The following is a 26,128-nucleotide window of genomic DNA, read 5'->3' on the forward strand; positions in this document are numbered from 1 at the left end:
CAAACGCTGTCGGAGGCCCGCTCACATGACGGAGCAACACTGGCACGTTTTCTGTTTGGGCATCTTAGTCTCTGCCTGATCCGCTCTGCTGGGGCTTTCCGTTTGAGTGCTGGTGCCCGCCTTTCCTGCATCTGTGGCTTTGACCTGGGACAGAAGCGGCGCCTGTTCGCCCGGGGTCGCTTTGCCCGGCGGCTCGGACAGCGGCACCTCCTGAAACTCCACCTTGACGTTCCCCTTCGCCTTCGACGCGACTTCGATCGTCTCCTCTTCTTTGGCGACGCCTTCGATCTCGGCGTCCACCTGTGTCGTGGTGACGCGTGGCTGTGCGTCGGAGTAAACCGGCACCGGAGCCACCGGAGCCACTGCGGCGCCCTCTTGAGTCTGGGCTTGTTCTTGAGCGGCCGTCGCCTCCGCCCAGTGATCTTCCTCCACGCCGTTCGGTATCATTGCACTTTCGACAGCAGTGGCCGCCGTCCCATCGTTTTGCCCATACTCTGTAACAGTCTTTTGGGTTTCCTCTGATAGTAGAGAAGTCGCATTCTCCCAACGGTCTTCTTTGGAGACGTCTTCTGCCGTATCGTCCCCTTCGTCTGTGATCATGACACACTCTGCTCTGATTACGATAGTTCCCTCCTCCTCAACAGCATATTCATTACCACCAACATTATTATTATTCAGATTAACTCGACCGGGTTCCATTTCTTCACTGAGTCCATTAGAAGTGGGCGGCGCCTCCGCAGAAGCCGCGTGAACCGTGTCCTCGTCCGTCCCGCCTGCACCGTTTGTGAGAACCGCGGCCTGGACAGCGTCACCTTTAACGAGAAAAAGGGGGGATCACACAAGCGCCGCCAATAAAGAAGCAAGCAGCATTTGTAATTAAAACGGTGTGCAGAGACGTGAAGTCGAATCCATTAGCAGTGGATCACACTCTCGGTGAACAGGCTTCATATTTCATTACAGGTGATGTAATCGGACGCCTCGACGCAGCTGATGTAACGTACTCATTAAACTCAAATTCCCTTCTAATGGTTTCAAGAGGTATTCAAACAACGCTCATTAAGAGATGGGCGGTCCTCGTCAATTTGTGTGTTTATTCGATAACAGTAATAAAGCCGGTGTGATCCCTCATTTGTCCGTTGTAGAAAACGTTTCAAAAGGTACGCATCTGGGTGAAATCTAGATTTTAAGACATTGTCCGGACCTTTGAAACCTTTTCTACAACTATAATGAGATCATTAACGCTACAATAATGAGATAATAAATGCTACATAGTGTCAGAGGGTGGTGTAAGAGTAGCGCGTCAATGGCCAGGTAAAATAATAATTGAACTGTTTAAATTTGTGTTAAAAATAGAATAGGAAAGAAACAGACTGCAGGTGAAAACAAAGGTGAAACAGGTGCAGGTGAAACAAAGACCGGACTATAATTTGCACTTCAGTTGAGATTGGTTTTGAGGCTCACCTGATTCTGTGCCGTTTTTGCCATTGTGCAGAATGTTTTGAACAATTGCTGTGAAGAGAAACAGAGGGATCAGGGCACTGACGACAGCTGGTAATTGTAAATCTATAGAAGTATTACAAAGACACAAATGGAAGGAGAAATGGCTGAAATACACTTTGATTTAATGATGAGACAAATTAAAGTTTACCTGTTGCAGTTTCTTCTATTGCCGCCGTCTCCTACAGGAAACAAATAGTAACTTAAACCTTGCAGTGTTTTTGCAGTCTATTACATAAAGGCCACAAATAGAAACCATGGTCATATTAGTAAATTAAAGACATTTTTAGCTTCTTTATTCATTTTACAAAAAAGAAACATGAAAAAGCAGGCCAAACCTTAAACTCTAATCAAAATTCCATTGTCTTATAATCATTTTAGGAAACTAAAACCTAATGCTGCTTCAAGTTCCTGAGTGATCATGTAAATGCTGCTATTATCAATAAGAATACATTTGCATCTACAGTAGAAAAAAATGGTAAATAAATGGTCACATTTATATAGCGCTTTTCTACCGTCAAGGTACTCAAAGCGCTTTACATCAAGGAACCAGTCACCCATTCACACACACATTCACACCCCAGATATACGCAGACACTGGGGGGCGAGTTGGGTTAAGTGTCTTGCCCAAGGACACAACGGCAGTATTCACATGAGGCAGCTGCGTACCGCCAACCTGCAGGCCAGTGGATCTGAGGGAGTCGAACCGCCGACCTTTGGATCAGAAGACGAGCACTCTACCATTGAGCTACTGCCGCCCAAAAAGCTGGAGAAAGCTTCATGTGAAGTAACCATTTCCATGCAGCTTCAAGCGCTGAATTGTTTATGTCCAATATATGTCTTATATTCATAAGGCAGCAACATTAAGAGGCAATACATCAAAGTTGCATTAGCAGAGAAAATGCATTATTCAGGTAAAGACCAACATACATTCAATGAGATGGAAGCGTATTTAAAAGGTCCTTACAATTTGGCCGTCCTCCATCTCTTCTGTTAGCTTCTCCTCAGCCTCTGCCAACTGCTGTGTCTGCGACTCCAGCCTGAGATGAAACAATACGTGGAATCAATACGACACTATTGAAATGCACAGAGCTCGGTTCATTCAGCTTTTGGCCAGGTCACACACAAACAGAAGAGGATGCTGCTTTACTTCTCTATGTGTTTCTCAATCTCCTGGGCCTGAGTTCCCCACAGAGGAGAGCGAGGAGCGGCAGCGTCCAAGGAGGACGGGGACAAAGGAGGACCCTCCATCAGCCACTGGTCTCTAAGAGATTTCCTCTGTTAAGGCAGAAAACACAGACTGTCAACATTGTAGGGCTGGGTTCAAAATATCGATAGGCGATATATCGTCACGGACTCAACAGTATCGATATTTTTTTAAATAAAAAAAAAAAGCAGCTCCTTCTCAGCTCGGCCTGAGAAGGAGCTGCTGTGGACCTGATCAGACATTGATCTGTGCAGAAGATGCTGCTGCAGCATGTTCAGACAAGGACAAACAAACATGCAATACTTTACTAGAATATGTTCCATATATTTCTATTTGGATCAGTTGGTTGGATGTATGAAGTTATTAGAGCAGAATGGATTTATAAATAAGTGCTTTGTGGATAAACATGACATTTCATACATTTTCTTATCCAGAGTAAAAACATTACCAATTTGGTACATTTTTAAGACCCTTTTTTCAAAAGTGTATCGGGATACGCATCGTAATGAGGGAATTGTATTGGAATATACAAGTATCTGGATATGTATCGTATCGTGACCCCTGTATCGGGATACGTATCGTATCGCATCGCGAGAGTCTTGGCAATACCCAGCCCTACAACGTTGTGCATAATTTAACAGATGAAACACCAGGTTTGGACATTTCTGTACTGCAATGCTGAATTACAATAATTACTGGACTGTTGGCAAAGGTTGCTAGTGGCAACTAGATTTGGGCTGACACCGAGCATACATTTAGTCTGCAGAATATAAAGCTGCAGATAAACGCACATGAAAAACAATACAATACAAACAATATTACACATAATTACATGTATTTAGGTTTCAACATTTTGAGGTCTTTTCCATAAACACAAGATATCATATTTTGTTTTAATGTTCAATTGCGGCTATGGCAACGGTTCTACTTTCTCATAATTCTGAAAACCATATATACTCCAGAATTTGAATACAATGTCCTGTGCCATCCAGTCTCAGCAGAATCTATGAGAAACACTGTAACTATTAAAAGGTGATTGCTAATTTGAAATGTTAGAGTCTGAAGCTGAACAATTTATCCGTCATCTCTTTACATGAGCACGCTGCACATTCAACCCACACCGACATAATTCAGCTTTTTCAGTTCTGAAATCGACACCAATGAAAGCACTGAAAGCTGAGATTTACGTCCTTGCAAAAATAAACACAAACAGATACAAAAATACAGTATATCAATGTTGTTCAAGTGACTACGCAACATGTTAGATGAACAAAACAATCTTCTTCATGCAAAAAGACTAAACAATGCTGCCTTTGTGAGAGCACAGTTATTAAGACAACAGCCAAACTTCCTTTTGTTTATGTCTGGAAGCTTCTAATTTGAGCTCACGGCTGCGGAGATCCACTGCTTCCTGTCAGCATACAGCCCAATGTTTACCAAATCTGGCGAGAGCGAGCCATTCAGCCATAAGTGTCACAAAAACATCTTTGTAGTTTTTTCTGCTAAGAACAAGCTCTGCTCTGTTCCCATTTGGCTGTGAACACTTTAAATGTTCCTTCAGAATCATGATGTGTCGAACCTTTAAGATATACAACACACATATATACGGAACATAAGGAAAATAGAGGTATACAGTATTTACTAGTGACGCAAACCGGCCATAGTAAGTTGAGGAATGCGCCTTGGGGCCGCGCTACGTCGTGGAGAAGGAAGTGAGAACGACTGTCTGGAAGTGGCATGAAAACAATGGAGCAGCTCCGTGTCCAGACGCTAAACGTTTAAGGAGAAACTGGACTGCACACGACTGGCCTCTAAATGAGGGCGCGAGGGCCGTGAAAAAAGGGAGGGTCACCTGCTTCATGTGATTATGACAACTAAACACATTCGGAGGGTGTCTGCAAAGGATTTGGGATCAAAGTGTTCAAAGTCGACGTTGTACACGGGAGAGAGCGCGAGTTCTAATGAGTCAGACCTTAAGTTGTTGCAGTCTTATCCGTTCATCCTCCATCTCCCGCTTGGCTCGCTCCTGCTCCTCCAGCAAACGACGCTTTTCCTGCAAATTTAGACAAACGACCTCAAACGTGATGAAACCTGAACGCCAACTAATGATTCTTTTGGCAATCGATTAATGTTTAAGTAGACAGTGAAAGGTCTGGTAATTTTTTTACTGTAGTGTTGCGGCTTGAGGGCATCCGGATGATATAATTACAAAGAAAATATATACAAAATTTGTGTCATTTTGACGTCATTCTTGATTGGTCGGAGTCTCTTCTCTCAGCACGTGACGTTTTGCAGTCTGTGTATAGTCCAGATGATTCACTTACTAAATGAGTTGACGATTATCTCAGAAAGTGATACATTTTCATTGATCTTTAAACTTGTTTCGGTCCAAATGTTGAGAAAGAAGTCGCGACAACTACTGTAAGAGACGTGCGTGAATGAATAAACAGAAGAGAGCCTAAGTTGAATAAAACATCAGCGAGAAAGGAAAGCGAGGAAACCTGGTCAACCATCTGTCAGCAGAACACTCACTGCAGACATTACGTGGACTCAATATCCCAGAAAGCTTTGCGCAGCTGTCCCCATGGCAGCGCTGTGCTGTTGTTGTTTTTTTTTTGCGAGAGGCCACATTGCAAACGAGTTAAATTATTTAGAGGTTGTGGCCAAAGCTTAGCCTCGTTCTGCCTCCCTCGCGCACACGTTTAACCGAGCTGGCAGTGCATTTATGGACTCACGGCTATGGCCTCCAGACGCTGTTGGTACTTCTCCGCCTCATCCATCTTGGCACCTGTGACGGGAGGAAAACATCCAGCGATTAAACAAATACAAGGCCAGTGGCGGCAAGTCTGCGATCCCCGTTTATCACTTTCACTGAGAGCGCAAACTTCTGCGTCGAGTAAAACGTCTGTCAAACTGCATTAGTGCACAAATCCCCCCCCCCCCGTCTCCGGCAGGATGCACAGGCAGCGGATAAATCAGTGGCAGGATGTCCTATTTGCGGAGCGTATAATTGGACATGAGTCTGGTGAGGCTGTTTCAGATCCACCATGAAGCCCCACCCTCCTCACCTTCTCCACACTTCAAACCAAACTCCTCCTTCACACCATTATGGATTTGCTTCTACCCTTATGTAGTCACAGACAACTCCTTGAAAATAATCATCTTTGGTTTTCTCAACAGAAAAAAGCCCGTAAAATATGGAGCTAAAGAAGCACAGATGACACAAGAGTAATCTCGAACAGACTTCCCTAATTAGTCTTGTCACTAGCAAAACAATCATCAATCTGTTCCTCTAACAAACAAGACAGGAAGGAGCCGTCAATGTTCAAATTATAAAACAACGATGATCAATCTAACGGTCAAATCTGACACGATGAGAACATGAGATCAAGTGACACCTTCTAATTTGAGCCTTCACTTTCAAATAAAGCCAGACACAATGAGCCTTATTTTAGCCTGGGAGTGAGACTTCAATCAATCAGTTTGCCTGGCACTGCCATCCTAATCCTGTAAATGTAATGTACAAAGGGTGGGCACTGCCAGGCGATCAGTCGATGCCCCTTGAACTTCTATATTAAAGTGTGGATGAGAAACAATAATCAGACACAACACCTCTCTCGCACTAATTGGAAGCTGATGCAATAGACAATCAGGTGAAACAAAGCCCTCTTTACATTTGTGTGCCCCTGCAAACATGGCACTTTGTCATTTTGTGAATGCAGCACTTTTCAACCACAAAGACCACAACACAAAAGGCCCATGGTCAACCAGGACAACGGGAGATTTTTGTTTACGTTTTAGTATCAAACGCCAATGCCACTCCTGATTATAAATGATAGAAAAAAATAACAAATCGAATAAAAAAAAAATCAATGGCATGGATTTATTTTATTAGCTGAGCGTTGAGGGCTCTCATTATGGGAAATAGAACTCTTTCTGACCAACTCCAGGAGCAGGTTAGGAAAAAAGTTAGAAATAAATGGAGAAAGACCTTCGGCACATTTCAAAAGGAGGGGATGAGAAGGAAAAATGGACAAAAGAAACACTATACATAGAGAGGGAAAAGAGAATGCATTCTCCAGACAAAGGGAAAAAGAGAATGTTGCAGCTTTTAGAATGAGCCGAGGTGCAGCCACAGCTTACAGTAGAAGCCTCCATAGGGAGTCATGTGCCTCGTCACAGCTCCAGGAGCAAGCCCAGAATAGCAATCAGAGATAAACATGCAAACACAAACAGAGCTTTGATGAGGAGGTATTCAGGAGCTCCCAGCAGACAAGCACAGCCGCTCTGATAATGAGACTGTACAGGATAAGGAATGAAGGCGGACGGGGTCAAAAAGACTCAATGAGAAGATAATCCGGCCGGTTCAGAGGGTCAATGAAGGTTGAACGTCACCTGACAACTATGAACAAAAGAAAAGATTCAGAATGTAACCGTGCACACCGTTTATTGGTCAACACCCCTCAAGTCAGTTCAGTTTTATTAATGTGAAATTTGTACTTGATTCTTTGCACTTTAACTGTGATTTTTCACACAACTCCCACAATCCTCTGGTGGGATTGAGAGCAAAGCAGCCCACTAATGTGCTCTGAGACCGAACGCAAAATGCACTTGCTCTGCCTCGGTCTTCACACGTTGGAAAACAGCAGCCGTCAGGAGGCAGAAAAGAGGCATTTAATTACAGAGAGCGGTTCACCTGTAACACCAGGTGCCTGCGCCGCGAGAGAGGACCAAGCTCTCTACATTCAAGCACACACATCTACAGCACAGTTCTATTTGTCCAGGGAAAAGACTACTACCCTCCGAGCTATGACCTCCCACTCACTCTGGGCACTTTGTCACGCTCTGAATTCAAGCTAAGGCCACATTCAGGAGAAAAGAAAGTGTTTTGGACAGTGATGGAGGGTTTTGTGTCCTGCATTCCTCCAAAAATATGGAACAATAAGGTGTATAACTTTATTTTATACATTAGTGACGCTTTATTATTGTTAACAACTGTTCTCCAAGCATGCAGTTAAGTCTTGAAACGTGAATGAGAAACAGCTTGGTCAGTGAAAAGTCTGTCTAAATATGTTTAATTAACACCGAAATTCTAACTTAACACCTATATGTTTGAATATGAATGCAAGAGTGAAAAGTGGGTAGTACCTGTTAACACGTGAACAGCTATTGGCTCTTCACATACTAGTCTCATAACAAACAGTATGTCTGGATAATAATGCATGCCATGTTTAAATAAATGTGTGTATTTGCATAATGAGCAGTGATGGCATTGATAGAAAAACAATCTGCAACCTCTAAGAATCACATCAACAGCATCGCTCACTCAAACTTCAGCAGAAATTAAATAGATAATAGATATAGCTTCAAACCTTCAACACACAAAACAACCACTGCTATATTGATCTGACAGTGACAGCTAACATTCAGTTGTTTAATTTAATGCATTGCTTAAGAAGCAGCATCATGGACTCCCCGGGAACCTATGCCAGGATCCTGTTTGTGGACACTGCAGGTGGATCAGTCAGTACGTTTCCATGTAAACGAAAAAAAAAAAACGATTAGTTGGCTTTAATCCGATACAATCAGACATCTTTGTGTGCATGTAAACACCTTGCTACGATAGAAATCGGCATTCAAAATCTCCGATTGAGACACCCAGATTATGCGATTGTGTAATAAACTAGACAAGGCTTGTGCGCATGCTCCACGACCTTCACTGATGTATGACCCCGGAAACAAAACCATACAAGGAAGAACACAACCGCATTTGTCCGCGTTAGTTAGCGTGCACTTTATCTGCACAATAACTAACACAGACATTACAAACGAGATGAACAAAGCTGTACGACTGCCGTTTGAAAATGCGCACGATAGTTCTTTATATGTGACGCAAAAGGTCAACCGGAATGGGGGGACGTATTAGTCCGCTGAAACAACGCATATCACCACCTAGTGTTAGGAGGACGACACGTTCCTGTCAGGAATTTGACTTTCTCGTCTGCGTGTATACTTGGACAAGGACAGAGTTTCGTCACGACGACAAAACCGAATGTTAAAAAAAAAACAAAACTTTTTTTTTCATAATCATGTTAACGCACTGACTAACTTCCTGATGGATCGGAGGCAGTGTGTGCGGCTGGGGAAGAATGTCTCTGACCCTATCAGCACAGGTGCTCCACAGGGCTGTGTACTTTCTCCCCTGCTCTTCTCCTTGTAGACAAACTGCTGCACCTCCAGCACGACTCCATAAAACGAATTAAGTTTGCGGACGACACCACCCTCATCGGGCTCATCTCGGACGAGTCTGTCTACAGGAGGGAGGAGGACCGGCTGGTGTCCTGGTGCAGCTGTAAACAGCCTCAGATCAGAATCAGAATCAGAATCAGAAAAAGTTTATTGCCATTGCTAATGGCAAACAAACTTTGGTGATTCGGATGCAACATAAAACAATGAACGATGATAAAACAAACTATATAAAACAGGAGACTCACAAGAGAGACTCACAGGAGAGACTCACAGGAGAGACTCACAGGAGAGACTCACAGGAGAGACTCACAGGAGAGACTCACAGGAGAGACTCACAAGAGAGACTCACAGGAGAGACTCACAGGAGAGACTCACAGGAGAGACTCACAGGAGAGACTCACAGGAGAGACTCACAGGAGAGACTCACAGGAGAGACTCACAGGAGAGACTCACAGGAGAGACTCACAAGAGAGACTCACAAGAGAGACTCACAAGAGAGACTCACAAGAGAGACTCACAAGAGAGACTCACAGGAGAGACTCACAAGACTCACAAGAGAGACTCACAAGAGAGACTCACAAGAGAGACTCACAAGAGAGACTCACAGGAGAGACTCACAAGAGAGACTCACAAGAGAGACTCACAGGAGACACTCACAAGAGAGACTCACAGGAGACACTCACAAGAGACACTCACAAGAGAGACTCACAGGAGACACTCACAAGAGAGACTCACAAGAGAGACTCACAGGAGAGACTCACAAGAGAGACTCACAAGAGAGACTCACAGGAGACACTCACAAGAGACACTCACAAGAGAGACTCACAGGAGACACTCACAAGAGAGACTCACAAGAGAGACTCACAGGAGAGACTCACAAGAGAGACTCACAAGAGAGACTCACAAGAGAGACTCACAGGAGAGACTCACAAGAGAGACTCACAAGAGAGACTCATAGGAGACACTCACAAGAGACACTCACAAGAGAGACTCACAGGAGACACTCACAAGAGAGACTCACATAAAAGAAACTGAGCAGAATAAACAGTTGCAATAATGTTTTGTTTCAGGTGATGATGAAATTATGAAGTACACGGGAGCTCGATGCACCGATGTATAGTTAAATAGAGATATGTTTATATATGATTCTCACAGAAGCTCAATATGATATCCAAATCGTTCAAATCTAAAAACAAAACTACATTCCAGCGTGTTATTTGTGATGTGTAAGAAAACGGCTTTAACTGTTACATTTGAACAGAGAAGTTAGAATTGTAAAGTTTATTTGTAATTGGCATGAAAATAATAATGGAAACGAGGCCTAAAACATTAAAACTGTATCAATATTGTGATTCATGTGTCGAATTGTCTGATCTCTAATACGCCACCCCACAGATCTAAACGGTCACCTGATTGCCTCCATAGAGATAGACATGTTTAATGACATACTGTGGAACAATTGAGGCAAAGCAAAAACATCTCCATAGTGACGAGCAGTTGGCATCTTCCAAATAAAGATTAACGGTAATATTTCTGCACTTAAATGGTTAGATTCACTTTTTGTGACATTTACAGGCATGTTATAACACATTCCTTTGATTACGGTTGTAATCTGGATAATACGAAATCCATATATTAACAAGGTATTATTTTAGTCAATATTGCCCACCTCTAATCAAAATCATTATCTACAAAACAAGGATACTGGCCACGTAATGATAAAAGGAAAAATATGATCTAAAGTCTATCGAAAATATTTCCATACGTCTTCACTCCAGTAAAGTTCAAAATGTGTTCAACATGCCAACAAGTATGAATCTCAGATTCCCGATTTCCCCCAAGAATATTCTGTGAGGTGATGTCCATGGACAATCCTTAAAAATCTGTTTCCGTTCATAAGTTTGTGAACAGGAAGAGAACCACCGCGGCTGTCCTCCAGACGTTTTGAGGCAGAACGGCCGTGAACTCTGAACTGGCACATCCCACGCTGTCGTCACTGTGCGTCTGTCAGGAAAACCTCGCTTGCGCACACTCTAAAACTAGATTCCTCGACAGAACTTCAATAGGAGGTACAGTATGTCGTAGAACAGCGGCCATCATTCACGAGCAGCAGAACGATCGAACAAATAGTTGTAAATTGCCTTTTCACCAGCGATCGATTTCTGGTTGCTTTACAGACTGCAGCAGAAATTGCATTATTGGAGATTGATATTCTGCTTATCCAAATGAAAATAAATCTGACACACAGCAGTGTGTAGTTTAGTGTGTATTTGTGCTTGTGGGTGGTATGGGTGGAATTTGTGTAGTTTGGACGGTGGTGTTTCAACAGCACACAGCCAAGTTCCTCTGATTGACAGGCCAGGTCGAGGAATGAAAACAGCACATTCCTGCACTGTGTTTGACTGTGTTTGACTGTGTGACAGCGGCTGGTATTTATTACAATACGGAGGCGTAAATCTGTTTTACACAGTTAGTGAGGACAGCGCTTCATAATAGGGGTAAAAAGGAGGTCACTGAATATACAGTAAATCATATAATTTGAAGGTTTTAAATGGTGTCAAGTCCATTTCACACATATCTGTTAAATTTAAAATAAGTGGACCAACGTGATACAAGGTTGAAAGAAAAACAGAACCAGAGCATATATAAAACATGAACAGAAGTGAAATAAAATATGAATGAGTAAACAATCATGTCAACATCTCATTGTGATAAAGTGAACGGGTGCCTTTGGGAAGATTTAGACCAGACAAGGCCGGTCTCGTTCAATAGTTCTGGTGCTTTACCACAAAAGCCTGTACCCTCCGAGCTCACGGCAGCTTTAAGGCACACTCGGGAGGAAGGAGTTCAGAGACGCACAACAGGACTTCATAAAGTGCACGGGCAGCGGAGAGGGGAGCAAATTAGGCGCTCAAATCGGTGTGTCCCACTTCAGAGAAAGAGAGAAAAAGGCCAATGCACTCATCTGAGCGAGAAGTGAGAGGTAATAAAAATATGGATTGAGATAGAGGAAGCAGGACATTACAGCTGGGAGAACTTTAAGATCCCACACACACACAGTCCCTTTTCAAATGGTCTGTTGTTGTGATGGAATGTAGTCCCAGTGCATCTTTGCAGCCGTCTTTGTCCTAATGTTTACATTAATTATCACAAATCAAAGCAAGCCTTTAGACGCAGTCAAATCAAACATTTTCTCTTTTACATACTTCTACTCGAGTACCTGCTGACACCTCACAGATAATGAAACAGATTGAAGATTACATAAACCGTAAACATCACAGGTTTACTTCGAGTCAATTATCGCAGCAGGAGCTCACTGCCCCGACAGGCCCACAAGTGAGAGAACTCGCAATTAACCCAGAGCATCAGATATTACAGTATACACTTCAAACGCATCCAACACGTAATCTACCTGCCCGTGTCTGAAGGCAGCCACAATGAGCCGTGCGGTGATCACAGCTCCACACGGATGCACTCGGGGAGCATCAAAGGCGTCAGGGCAGAGGAACGAGAAAGAATCCTGCAACTTCAATTGATACACTAAAGCTAGCTCAATGCATCAACACTTCCCTTTGTTGCCACTTTAGACCCGTAAAGGGGTTCACTCGGAATAGCTTATGAGCCCCTTTCAACTAGAAGGAACATAAACACATTCTAGCTCCAGGGACCTCGACACAAACTAGAGACGCATTTGAATTGCTATTAACTGCTATGTTCAGTATTTGGCAAGAGCCAGAGCATTAGAGACGGTGCAGAAGCGTGCACAATGGAGGGTCTGTTTTGGAGGATGTAGTTGTTATTTGGCCCGGCCCGCAGTACTTTGGTGGAGGAACACTTAAATACACATCACACGCCCAGTTCTGTATCCGATCACCATTTGGGCGGATCCAGACAGATTTTTGATCGGGTCATGAGCTGCTTTTTTTAAAATTAGTTAGGGTTGCACTCAAAATATTGATATTGTGACGAACTTCTTTGCAATACTCATATCAGTGCAGAAAGGTGCATCATAAAATTCATGTTAAATTGCTTAGTTAAACAATTCTCTTCCTGTGACTGCTGCATTAAAGCTGAATCCGCTGAGATATTCATTAGACAATTGTATTTTGATATTAAGGACATGGTGAAGGAGAAATTACAATGCATTTTGTTTTTCTACATAATTAAAACATCACAATAGTAAACTTTTAACAGGCTATCCATCAGGACACGCATCCCATCAAGTTCAGAGTATCGTATACTGCGGACAGGACGATACGCACTCGTCACGATATGATACGATCACGATACATAAGGTTTGATACGATATATCCATGGGTCTTAATCAAGTGACGTATTTGTTGTCACCACCATTTTGAAGACGTCACCGCATGTCCGCCGTTAAGAGAGTCATGAAAAACAGTGCATGGAATTGAAAATGAAAAGGGTTGATACTTCAAGAAGACGGAAGTTATGGATTTCCGTGTGAAGTTGAGTGTCTGTTGGATCCTAAAATATAACACCTGGTGAATTGGAAATTAGGCTTGTTTAATCTGTCTGCAAGAAGTAGTTACGTTTATTAGCATCGCCTGGCAACAATATGTAAACTAGCATTAGCCAGCTGCTAACTACTAAAAACAAACAGCTCAGCCTCAGAGTAGGGATGTCACGATATCACATTTTAGCGTTAAGATTATTGCTAGAAAAAACATCACGATTTAAACGATTATTGAGACTGTGACAAAACAAAAGTGAAACCTTTCATTTTCTTTCCTTGCTGAGGTCTAACATGTTACTGTTCCTCCAGTTTGTGACCGGCTTTATGAAACTGATCTTTCTGAAAGACAAAATAAAGTGAAATTTGACAAAAACAAACCAGATTTTAAAAAAGTCTATATTTTGGATGATAGATTGAAGTAAAAATAAGTAATTTTGTTTCTAAAATTCTCACGATTGTTATTTTTTTGGGCTTAATAATCACAATTATCAATTAAAACCTCATAATCTTGACATCCCTACTACCTCAGAGTGATTTCTCTAAGTCCACTCATCCCTTTCTGGCGACTTATAATATCTTGAAGTAGTTGGCCGACTTGAAGTGTTGATAGTTGGTGGCTTAAAACAAACACTAGGACTTTATAATACATTGACCACATGATTTATTGATTTTATCCTACAGAAACAAGGTACCTTTTTCGAGAGATTTTCTGTCAATGGGCTCTATCTGAAATGTAATCCAAGCTTTCTTCTAAAACCAGGCAGCGAGCACATAAAGCCGAGTTATTACTTGGTGAGTTCTCTTCCTGTCGCTGTGGACGTACAGTATCCTCCGAGCCGTCATCACACCATTTGTGCAGCCATTATCTCCACAGCCCAACACACAGGTGGCTATAAAAGCACCGCAGGAAGCACTGCATCTCTCTGCATATGCCTTTAAATGTTGCCCCGAGGTCTGCGATGAGGACGCCAGCTTTGTCCAGAGCGCAAGCATCAGTTTCACACATTTAAAAAATATTTAGCCCGAGAACCTTATTGGTGAGAAAATCACTTCAACAGTCATTAAGCGGAGAGACGGATCAGAAGTGACACTACATGTGGAAGCCTTTGTGTGAAACCATCCTCTCAAACAGGACTCGTCTGCAATCTCCATAGCAACAATAATGCACAATTAAGGGTCTAGATCAGGCAAATTTGACTTTTTTGATCTTTTAGCCATGTTTAAACCTGATCATCTCCCTTTTGACACTAGCACCTGCCAAAGGTAATATTCACAAAATAGTTTAATTTGACAAAAGTGACTGGTTATAAAAGCACACACCACACAGGCATCGACCCAGTCTTCTAAACTAGTCAATTAGTTATGTAATAATAATAATAATAATAATAATAATAATAATAATAATAATAATAATAATAATAATAATAATAATAATAATAATAATAATAATAATAATAATAATAATAATAATAATAATAAATATAGCCGCAAGCGGCAATGATCGGCCCTCGCCACGCCGCCGCCACGCCGCAAGAGGAGCCCCAATTGTCCTTTTATTACGCCTACTGCTGAATCTGTGACGCTGTCACATCTTCTCCCCTTTGTTTTACCATCAAAAAGCTATTTTATTTTGAATTCTTGGCAAAATGTGCGGCTTTGCCGCACAGACACCGTGACTCTTTGAATGAAAATGTGGATAACTTTTGATGGTCTTGAAGATGAGTCTCACCAAATTTCAGGTTAATAGGGCTGACGCCCTGGGAGGAGTTTGTGAAAGTCTAAAGTGTAAACATGAAAGGTTTCGGTCATCGTTACGGCAACGCCATAACAATTATGACATGAGTCATTGACTTTTTTGATGGGGATGCTAAAATTGAGTTGTGTGTCAAATTTCATATAATTTCGCAAAACTAAACATTTAACCTCCATATAAAATCTGTAGGGGGCGCTGTGGCGCCAAATGAATTTATTTCACTTCAAGTAGGTTTAGGGCAAAGAGTTTAACAACTGATTCTAATTTGACGCAATTCGGACTTTATCTGCGCAAACGGCAGAAATTTTAAATATGGGAGATTTCTGAAATTCTAGCTACAGTTTGCGGCTTCGCCGCTCAGAGACCGTGAGAGGTATCAATGTAATTTGGATAACTTTTGATGTCCCACTCCTCAGTAGCATTTTCACCAAATTTCAGCTTTTTAGGGCCAACGCCCTGGGAGGAGTTCGTAAAAGTACGACGTTTGGAAAAACTCCGAAGTCATGTTTAGCCATTTTTGAAGCAATATGGCCGACATTTGGTTGGGCGGACGGCATTGCCGTAATAATATTTTTACTTCTCTTGTCACCATCTACCTCTGCGCCAAATTTCATGATTCTACGATCAGATTTTTTTTGGGTCATTTCCCATCTCTCAATGCATTTTTGGTACATTTGGTGGCGCTGACACGCCAATTTTTTTTATTTTAGAAAAGGGAAATAGCCAGAATGTAGAGAGGCACGATTTTTAGAGGTGTGCAAATTTTTGTGACTTTTCGTCAATGTTCACTGGGTGAAAAATAGGGGGGTTGGTCCCGAGAAGAAGAAAGAAAGAAAGAAAGAAAGAATAATATTCCGATGCGAAAACAATGTTTCCCATTTTTCAAATATCATAAACTATACATTTTCGGAAAGCGCTCGCGCTTTCCTACCTCATGGTGTGGGTCCCTGGTCACTGACGGGTACTTTCGATAATTTTGAGTGGGCTCCGCCCACTTTGTGTTTTTGGCCCTCTATACAGTAATAATGTTCAATTTTTGCATTACATGCTTATATGCACGGAACATGCAAGAGATGGGGAACGTATTCGTGAGCTACTTAGCGCAAATGAGTGCTTTATATGGGGATGACGACCGCTTCGCGGTCGTCATCCCAATGTAAAGTGCTCGTTTAGTGCGAACTTTTGCACGGGCTTCGCCCGTTTACAACGGTAATGTTCCATTTTCCTACAACTAATTAGTATGCACGGGGAGTGCATGAGTGGAGGAGTGCGTTAGTGAGTGTTTGGAAGTGGGCGAGCGCTTCGCGCTCGATTTCGTGCGCACTACGTGCGCACTTTCGCAGCCGTGCTTCGCACGGCCTTACGAGATTAATAGGCCTCTCGCCAGCTTGTGGCGCTCGGGCCTAATAATAATAATAATAATAATAATAATAATAATAATAATAATAATAATAATAATAATAATAATAATAATAATAATAATAATAATAAGGTAAAACAGATCAGAAATGTGTATTAAGGTTGTCAAAATAACACAAAAGACACAAATTGTGCCGACGATTAAGTACTGGATCGACATCATAACTGACCTATGGAAAAATGGGGGGAATTATAATAATTTGACTGACATTAGACAAAATGAGACTTTATGTTTGGAATTTGTGTGCCTTAACATTATTTTCTTTGGATACTTCCCCTTCCTCTTTTTCATTTTCTTTAACCAAATTTGTTCCATTGTCTTTTGTCTGTCTGTTTTTGTTGTTTTATGCAACTTTATTAATAAATACAGTTTGTCAAACCTATCGAAAATCAGATACTTATTACTGATAAATACTAAAACTAGTATCAAACAACTTTTGCTGGAATTTCCAATAACCCATGGGGTTCAGAGTGATGAGAATCAGGCCTGTTGTCATAGCATATTCAGAATTAAATATTCCATCTTTTGAATGGTAAAGAGTCCTCAAACTGGCACCTGAAACCTATGATAATAAATCCTTGGTAAATGGTTGTACACAAACTCAACCACAAGGGTGCCTCCTCTCAGCACAGTCACAACTTTCCTTAACATTGCAACAAAACAACAAAACAACATAATAGGCGTTGCACTGGTCACACCGGTTCAACACAAATTAGTGGCACAATATGACAAACTGGGCGAGACAAATCTAGATTTTGCAACGAACCTGAAGGCAAAGTCTTTCAGTTGAACCAGATTTGATGTGGGTAAAGTACACACGCATAGTTTACTGTCAGAAATGTCAACACAAAGCCAATGTGCCGCTGCTCAGTGACCTTGCAAACGCCATGACGTCGAAGGTGGAGACGGGGGTTATCGGCAGAAGTTGTTGTTACCGTTAGAGACCGGCTGCCTTGTCTCTTGATTACGCTATAGAATTCTTGAATGTCAGCGCGTGGTACTGCAGAGTATGTATCGCATTGGATGTACAGAGCAGCCTCCACTCGGAGAATTAGCACAAGTGGATGTGAAATTCTGAACGCACGTCTGAGCTTCATAAACGAGACAATGTGAACGGGGACACAATGCCCTGTAATACGCTCAGAATATTCTTATTTGCAAAACCTTGGATAAAAGATAGATAGAATATACTAGATGAGATTTCTTCGGACATAACTTCCGTCAAAACAGACTCAATCTCAAGGTCGTGACAACCGTCGACTATCGAAGCTCGAACACAGGAAAAGAAAAAAAGAACACAGGAAATATTTTTTGAAAAACCAAAAAGAAAAAACTGATAAAACCAACCACTTGTGCAGTATCTTCCGTTATATTAAAAAAGCTTGATATTTGTAACAGGCAGAAAGTAAAAGCACAAAAAGGACACACATACACTTCCTGTTGTCCACCCCAAAACTGAAGGAAAAATACATTCATTTGAAAAAAATAAAGCCACGAATGTTCTTAGTTCAAAACATGCAAACGTGTAAAACCCTGACTTAAAAAAAATTAAAATACTAGTCCGGCTACAGAAATGTTACAGATATACAGATAGTGGAAATGTAATAGATTGTCATTTCTCGATTCTGGATCTCCTGATATGGATCTGACACCAGCTGTATAGACCTTTCCAGGAGTGATGTACACACAGCCTGGCACTTAGGAAAACATTCTAGCTTATTCAAAATGTTTCTTACGAGGTCTTTAGTAGGGCTGGGAGATATGGCCAAAAATGTTAATCTAGATTTTTTGGCACATTTTGACTACTTTTTAAATAAAAGTCACTGGGGACAGCTGCTCTTTAAAGCATAATTCATAGCTCCAAACATTTTATCATGTCATTAGACTATAAAATCTATATTCTATGGGCTTAGTCTTTTTTAGTTTATTGTAATGGTTTAGTAGGCTATAAGCTCTTTACTTCATATCATTTGCATTCAATGCAACAAGTTTCATCTTTATGATAATCCTCTATAGGCATAACTGTTCTCACAATCCACCTCATGCTAAATTCATTCTCCTTCATGGTGCACAATAAGCTCTGCTCAGTCTGAAGTACACACATATCTAAAGGTTTGCGTGCGTCCACCCCTCACACACACGGGAAAAGGATGAGCGATGCTGCCGATTATTTTTTTCTCAGAAGAGACGAGACGCAAACTGTGATGTTCACTCACAAAGCACATGCTGCGGCTCTTAAATCGTAGCAAAGGCTCGTCAAAAAGACGATTGAAGACTGTAGACTGGACTCTTCCTTAAAATACTGGCGAGGCAGAGAGATGAAAGCCGGCTCTATGTCCCGCGGCTCTATGTTCCGCAATCCTCGCTTTGACTATTTAGCCATTTTTCACATCGTCGATTATTAAAAGACCCAAATTAATCAAATTAATTAGACTTATTGCCCAGCCCTTGTTGTAAGCTCATTTCGGCACTAATGGCTAACGGTAACAATCTACACAAGCACTTCTAAGCACGGTAATGTTTTCTAACGAGGCTTTGGTGTTGCTCACGAGTGGTAGTTTACGATGTTTGGAGGCTAACGCTAACTTTTCCATTGCAAATGCATTAGTGCTAACTCGGGGAATAGCTCATGGAATGCAGGCATTTGGTTTAAAAACACTGGGAGGCTCTATTGGGCACACAATATTTACCATGTTCACCTTCAAATATGGACATCTCATATCTCATTTCAAAGCTGCTCAGTACATTTATTCAAGGTTGCTGGAAAGCTGGATTGATGAATCTTTCCCTACTGCAAAGCTTGGATCAGTGAGCAAATGCAGTTGTCCGGCGACGACGATCAAAGAATCATTTGGGGGGAAAAGGGCAACATACTTGGGTTTACTGTAGGTTGTGGAAAGGAAAGTGAAGAAGGGACAAGACTCTGAAACAACATTCATACAAAAGCCTGTTCACCAGCTCTGACTCTTCTCAAAGAGCGTGTGACAGTCTACGCTTAGTTTGTGTCCTACAAGCACACACATGCTCAAAGATCTCACCGGCAAGGCTCAAACACAGAAAAGGATGCTATGCTTACATTCAACTAAAAGATGTTGTTGCACATTTTTCAATATGAATCGTCAGAGAGTATCATATGGCAATTGAAATATTATATTATATACATTAATGAAGTTTATAAAATTCAGACAGACACAAAGACAGACACAGGAAAGACATGGTATTGATGAAACTGTCCAGGAGAAAGGTTTTCGCACATGTTGGACACTGATGATGATGATACAAGTTTAGCTCTCCATGACTTCTACAATTTAGAGTTCTATATAAAGTAAACCCCCCAGTGAGTGTGCCCGTTTCTGATCCAAAATGGCCCTGCTCCCGATGCAGCCTGTCAATGTGTGACTGTAGAGCATTGTGGGCAGGTGGCAGTGCTTTGTGGTTTAATCAGTCACCACGGGTTACATCGGGGCCAGGCTAAAGGCGCTAAAGGGAGGTGAAGTTCGGCAGGTGTGAGGGCAATGGATTACCCTCAAGTAAACAAAGTGGAATTGCATTTTAATCCCATTCAGCAGTTTCTAATCTCAATGATTTTTCCTGGTTAGATAAAGGTTAATATATTTTTTTTCCAATACACAGCGAATAAACTCAATTGTATGTGACAAGTATTGGCTTGTTCTGGCGATTTGTCTGTGTGCGCCGGATTAGGATTCAAACAGGTTTGGAGAGGAATTTAGGACCGGTGTAATCCAGTCTCGGTTCGTTTTGGCTATTGTCATGGAGTCAAAAGGCTGTGTGCCGCTGTGCCGTGGGCCTCACAGCTGAGCCATGATTACACACAGAACACAGCGCTGCTCCACGCACAGAGCTCACCGAGTCTGGACTTTGTGAGAAGAGCAGCAGTCGACCTGTAAACACCTTGTGAGACTTTCTAATGTTTAACTTCCTCTTTTTTTTTTCTTGCTAAACAAACAGACAGACATTCCAGGCCAGCACAAACTCAATTTAAGCAAATATTCATCTCAATCTTCAGCTTTTGGTTGTATCGCTAATGGCTATATAGCTGCAGCAAAAATGATTAAATGTTATGTAATTTGCAAGGCAGAAGCAATTACTGGCAAAACAGCTTGTTGTTGATGATAATTATATGTCAGCACAATAGCACCAAAAGGCAATCTTTAACAGGAGTTGATGAAAACTCATGAGTTAAAATGAGCCAAAGATCACAAGAGTTTAATATTTAGTCCCCTTGTTGAAACTTTACTCCGTTACACAATCAGAAATCCAGTCAGAAACGGACAAAAACACAACCAATAGCTGTGATCTAGCGTCCAATGAGAACAGTAACGCTGGACGCCGATCAATTAGGAAACCAATTCCCTCCAGCGTTCGCCCTTTACCTTAACATTTGTCAGCGTTTAACCGACATTACAAAACGAGACTAGCGAGATACAAACTCAGCAACAGGGTTTTATCTTTACATGGGGCTGATAAAGCCTGATAAACCATGGAGCAGTGTGTATAAACTAAACAAACTGTGATTGTGCAGCAACGGTGTTCTGAGCAGACCTGGAGAGAACAGCAGCAGTGACGCACAGCAAACCTCTGTCAATATTCAACATGTAATCCTAGAAGGCTTTTAAGAAGGTTCTGGAAATGATGAGTCCTCCTGACATACAGCCTGATGTGGGACAAGCTCATATACTATACTTCTGAGTCTAGTCGCAAACATTTGAGCTGGAGGTGAGCGATATGTTTTAGAGCCGAGTGTGTTGACAATACAAAAATAAGTATACTTTACCCCAGAGTGACTCCCTCCAAAACGCACTATAAATCGCCGAGCTCTTCACTAGCTTTCAATGTCTAATAAAGCAGCTACTCGTGTCGCTATGGATGGCGGTTATATTTTTGCTTGCACGGGCTGGATTGTTGTTGTATATGATGGCAAAACAACTCGATGATTAGAGGAATAAAATCTGATTAATTTAGCTTCTATACATGCAAATTATACAACGATACAATCAAGACAAATTAATACTAAAGATGAATGCGCTCCAATCATGCGACGGCCAATGCCTTAACAAAGTTCCACCAAAGAAACGTTACTTTCCGAGTACCACAACATCTAAACAAGGAGTCATTGCTCTAAACAAGGACTAACCAAAAGGGTGGACCAAATGAATCTGCGTTTCAGTTTTATGCAGCTAAAATCTGGAACAGTCTTCCTGAAGATGTGAGACAGGCTTCTACTCTGACAATGTTCAAATCTAAGCTAAAAACAGTTTTGTTTAGCTGCGCATATGACTGAAAGGATTTTTTCTTTGTACTCTTCTCTTTTGTTTGTGATTTTATTAGTTTAGACAATCAGTTGGATTGATAATTTTCAATTTAGTTAATTTTATTGTATTTCTGTTTCTGTAATTTCTTTGTGATTTGAATGCATTTTTCCTGCTGTGTGAAGCACTTTGAATTGCCTTGTGTATGAAATGTGCTCTACAAATAAACTTGCCTTGCCTAAATTAACTGAATAGCATCTTGTGTCTTGTCTTGTCACTCACCTCACCTTAGATCTCTGACGTTTTAAGTCAACAGATTACCTCACATGAAAAGAAATACCAGACAGAAGCCAACAAACAGCGATTATTTCAAACCGCTCCGGCCTGTCTCAACACGGCCTTTTGTGAGGAAAAAGAAACATGCAAGAAAAAGGTCACACAAAGGGATGAGGGTGTAAAACCAGGTCACTGTCCATACATGACTGTTTGGGCGTGTCTGGCAGCGCAGGAATGCTCCTCCAAATACAATGACATAATGCAGATTGGCACATGGAGGAAGATATTTACTACACGACTTCAAACAATCTACAGCTCCTCGGAAACGAGAATGACAGGAACGCAAATCCATCGCTCCAGGATGTTTGTTGTACTAGAGCAGACAGACATATCCAGCGCTGCTCCTAAAAGTGTCAGGACATTCGGACTTATTGAAACGCATGGCCAAGGACTATCTGTAATCATATAAAATCCTTCACAACAGTGCTTCAGAGTGTAAACCAAATGTGAGAATCTATTAAGCGCTAAACCGAAAAAGCAGCGGTGCAAAGACGAGAGGAGATTCGCCGGAGGGCAATTTGTCAGTGAAAAATGGCCCTCTTGCTGAAAATGTATCCTTCAGTTACCAGGAAAAGAGCTGGTGGATTTCGTCATCCTGCACTTGTCTGTTGTCTCCACTCCGGCTAATCTTTACGTTTTAATCTGCCTTCATCTTGACAGTCTCCCTCGCTCAGTTCAATGCGATTCAAAAAGATAACACTGGTGACGAGTGGCGGGGCCGTCGTCCATACAACTCCTCGCTTATCGGGCTTAACAGATATTACACAGTAGCATTTTCAATCGTTGCAAAGTCGGGCCAAAATTCCTGAACTGCATTTCAGGAATAAGCAGAGGTTTTGTGTGGACGACGGGCGCTTTGGGGGAAAAGACGCTGAGAAAAGTCCCACACAGCCTTTTTTTTTTCTCCGTTATATAAAGGGTAAAGGTGTTTCTACTTACTACTTTAACATTTTCAAGTCTGGACGACGAAGTGCATTTTTGCTGCTGGGTATTTACAACACGCCGTTTGCCTATTATGACGTGTGCATGTTTGGTCAGAGGATATGGTTACACAATATACATATTGCCGTATACATTTCAGTCTTTTCTCAAACTTCAATGCTCCTGCACTTGTTTACAACGTGCACTCCAAACACAATTCTATTTCCTTTGTCCGAAAAAACACAATTAGATTTTGTTTTTCCCCCCAAATTGTGCCGCCCTATTTGAGGAGCAAAAAGTTCACAGAATGTAAAAATACAGCCAGAAATGTGGCCATTACGACTGTCCCAAGCTAAAACTTACAACCCAAACAAAAAAACGAGCTGGCTGTGGATATCATAAAGCATTGTGATCGAAATACAGTTTTTATACATCAATATCAAGCCATGTCTTTTTGAGTTACTGTGCCTTATACCTTTTTGCTGACTTCTGCATGAAAAGGAAAGACATATTTATGCTAGCTCTAAACCTTGAAGAAAGTTACGTGTGCAAAACCCTGGGGACCCCCTGCCATTTATGCCCTCAGTTCCAGCGCCCGGCAGCAGCAGAACAGCCCTGTCCTGCTGTGAAGGCAACTTGTTAATCAGTATCTACACATGCATGCTAAACTATCCTTTTTGATGTCAGATTAAGTTGGAATGCTCTTTTTTCCTAGATTAGCTTCAAGCACTGACTGGCAAGAGTGCGACTGTTAAAAAAGTGATGAATCAGATGTTTCTATAGTAGTATGAAGAGGCAAAACAGCAAAAACAAACAGTGCTTAGTCCAATGATAAGAGTTTGACAGAAAGTTGTCAACGGAGTTACGATTTAATAATATTATTCAAAAAGCAGCTGGAACCGTGTGAAAAGATAGACCACGTTATATAAACCACCACATCATAAAATAGTGGTTTATGACTTGCACGCTTTTGGTCTTCATTACTCATAACTCACATTACTCATAACTCACACACAATGCAAGAATATTACAAGAACAACTATTTTGAGAGCAAATACGCACGAGATGAAAATAGTCTACAACATAAAGAATTAATATGAATACCATTAGGCTCTGAATGACTGCTTAACGCTCCAAATGCAACAGTTTGCACAGCAGAGGTCAGAGTCACACATGTCAATAGCTCTGGTTGCGCTCATTTCGAATTAGCTCATACAAATAGATAAGCGATTACAGTCCAAAAAGAAGTGATTATACAAATAAAAAAAAGAGTATCTTACCTGTTTGCCCTATCCAACACTTGGTAACTTATATTCCAATAAACTAAGAAACAAAACAAAAATCAGACATCACGCTTACATTCTTGGAACATGAAACCCACATAAATGGTCAAAAATCGATGTAGAAGTAATGGTGGAAAAACAAACACCTGAGAATCCTCCAGCACTGACCTGGCTCCAGCCTTCAGCGCGTCACGTGAACAGCGACACCTAGCTTCCGCTTCAAAGTTAACTTTTATTTAAATACACCATTTAGTTTTAAGTTCAAGTAAACTGCGGTATTTGGAGCATAGCTGCTAGGAAGTGAAGAAACACCGTTGTGACTGCTCCCTCCCTCCGTGTGAGTCCGCGCTGGGAGGAGTGCCTCTCTCTGTGGCCGCGGGTGGTTACCTGACTCCAGTCATTCCGGTGAGGCCAGCCTCCACTGCAGCGGCTAACGGCTAACGGCGGCTAACAGCGGCTAACAGCAGCTAATAGCAGCTAACAGAGGCTAACAGAGGCTAACACAGCCTCGTGTTTCCTGTTGTTGTCTGTGGGACACAGACACAGCACGCAGTCGTCCCCAAAGCAGCTGGGTCATTATATTCTGTCGCTCCAGGCGATTATTTATTAATGGTCTGCAACTGCTAAACTCTCCACATAGTCATCACCTTACCCTCTTAATTACGCCTCTTTAAATATTGATTTATTATTATATCTTTGGAGCGTCTCTTTACTTCACTCTTCTTTATTTCAGTATTTTTGGACTGATGGTTTAGAGACTGTTCAAAAAAACAAAATTGGTATGATCAGCTCTTGAGAAAGGAACAGTCCAGAGGTTTAACCTGGCTCACAACATCTGTGTCTCACTGAATTCATCTTTCTGGCAAAGTCAAAGATGTGTGAAGTGTTGAGAAAATTAAGACTGTTGCCATAGCGATTAACTATTTAAATCTTGAAGTTGAAAACCATTTGTTTCAACAATTGAACAAAGCAAATGTGTATTTTTTGAAATGTGTGTGTTTTTAATACATTTGTTGTTTTACGTTTATATTTTCAGATTTCGTGGGTGTCACATGTTGATATCAGACCGTCATTACAGAGGTGAGGACACAGCAACTACTTAGATTATTAAGAGACATACAATATATCCAAATAAGCAAGGGAGGAATTATACTTCAAATTAGAGCTACAAATATTAATCAGAGGTTTCGACTATTAAAATAATTTGATTTGATGATTGGACTGCAGACTCTAAACCACATGTCAAAAAAATTTAAACAAAGACTGGCATATAAAAATCAAAATGTTAAAAAAGAAAAAGTTAATTTCTAATAAAATAGTCGTCAGTTAGTTATTTTATATACTATTTAAAATACGGGTATAGGCCTATTAATGTCTTGAGCCGATCAGTAAAAGCACAACATCTGATTAATACTTTATGGTCCAAATTCCCTTGCACGGCAGTTTGAATGCATGTCCTTGGCTGTGATCCGACTCAGACGGTCCCTCTTCTGCCCGAAGAGTGGGTCCAGCTCGACTCAGACGGTCCCTCTTCTGCCTGAAGAGTGGGTCCAGCTCGACTCAGACGGTCCCTCATCTCCCTGAAGAGTGGGTCCAGCTCGACTCAGACGGTCCCTCTTCTGCCTGAAGAGTGGGTCCAGCTCCAGTCTCCTTGTGTCCGTCTGTCCGTCTGTGAGAGTCGGATCTCTCCTTCACTGGAACTCCTCCAGGTTTCT

At 41.6% G+C, this 26,128-nt stretch overlaps 1 protein-coding gene across 1 annotated transcript; it reads right to left on the reverse strand.

Moving 5' to 3' along the window:
• palm3 (paralemmin 3) lies at positions 1–24,855 on the reverse strand. The gene is made up of 9 exons (XM_072463371.1): positions 24,582–24,855; positions 24,411–24,453; positions 5,440–5,492; positions 4,677–4,757; positions 2,648–2,775; positions 2,465–2,537; positions 1,649–1,679; positions 1,462–1,509; positions 1–812 (listed from the first exon to the last, which is right to left on the reverse strand). The coding sequence occupies exons 3-9, from the start codon at positions 5,482–5,484 to the stop codon at positions 22–24; spliced, it is 1,197 nt and encodes a 398-aa protein (XP_072319472.1). The 5' UTR covers positions 5,485–5,492; positions 24,411–24,453; positions 24,582–24,855; the 3' UTR covers positions 1–21.
• Positions 24,856–26,128: the final 1,273 nt, after the last annotated feature.

Source organism: Eucyclogobius newberryi, unplaced genomic scaffold, assembly GCF_026437365.1.
Source record: "Eucyclogobius newberryi isolate DKJ021-1_F unplaced genomic scaffold, fEucNew1.0.hap1 SCAF_4, whole genome shotgun sequence".
Lineage (NCBI taxonomy): Eukaryota > Metazoa > Chordata > Actinopteri > Gobiiformes > Gobiidae > Eucyclogobius > Eucyclogobius newberryi.

Bases quoted from the DNA above. Each gene is read 5' to 3' on its own strand.
- palm3 (XM_072463371.1), bottom strand. From the start codon at position 5,484: ATGGATGAGGCGGAGAAGTACCAACAGCGTCTGGAGGCCATAGCC. The intron at 2,776-4,676 runs GTCTGACTCATT...CTGCCTTAACAG, and splicing joins TAAGACTGCAACAACTTAAG to AGGAAATCTCTTAGAGACCA. The intron at 813-1,461 runs GTGAGCCTCAAA...TTCTCGTTAAAG, and splicing joins CAAAAACGGCACAGAATCAG to GTGACGCTGTCCAGGCCGCG.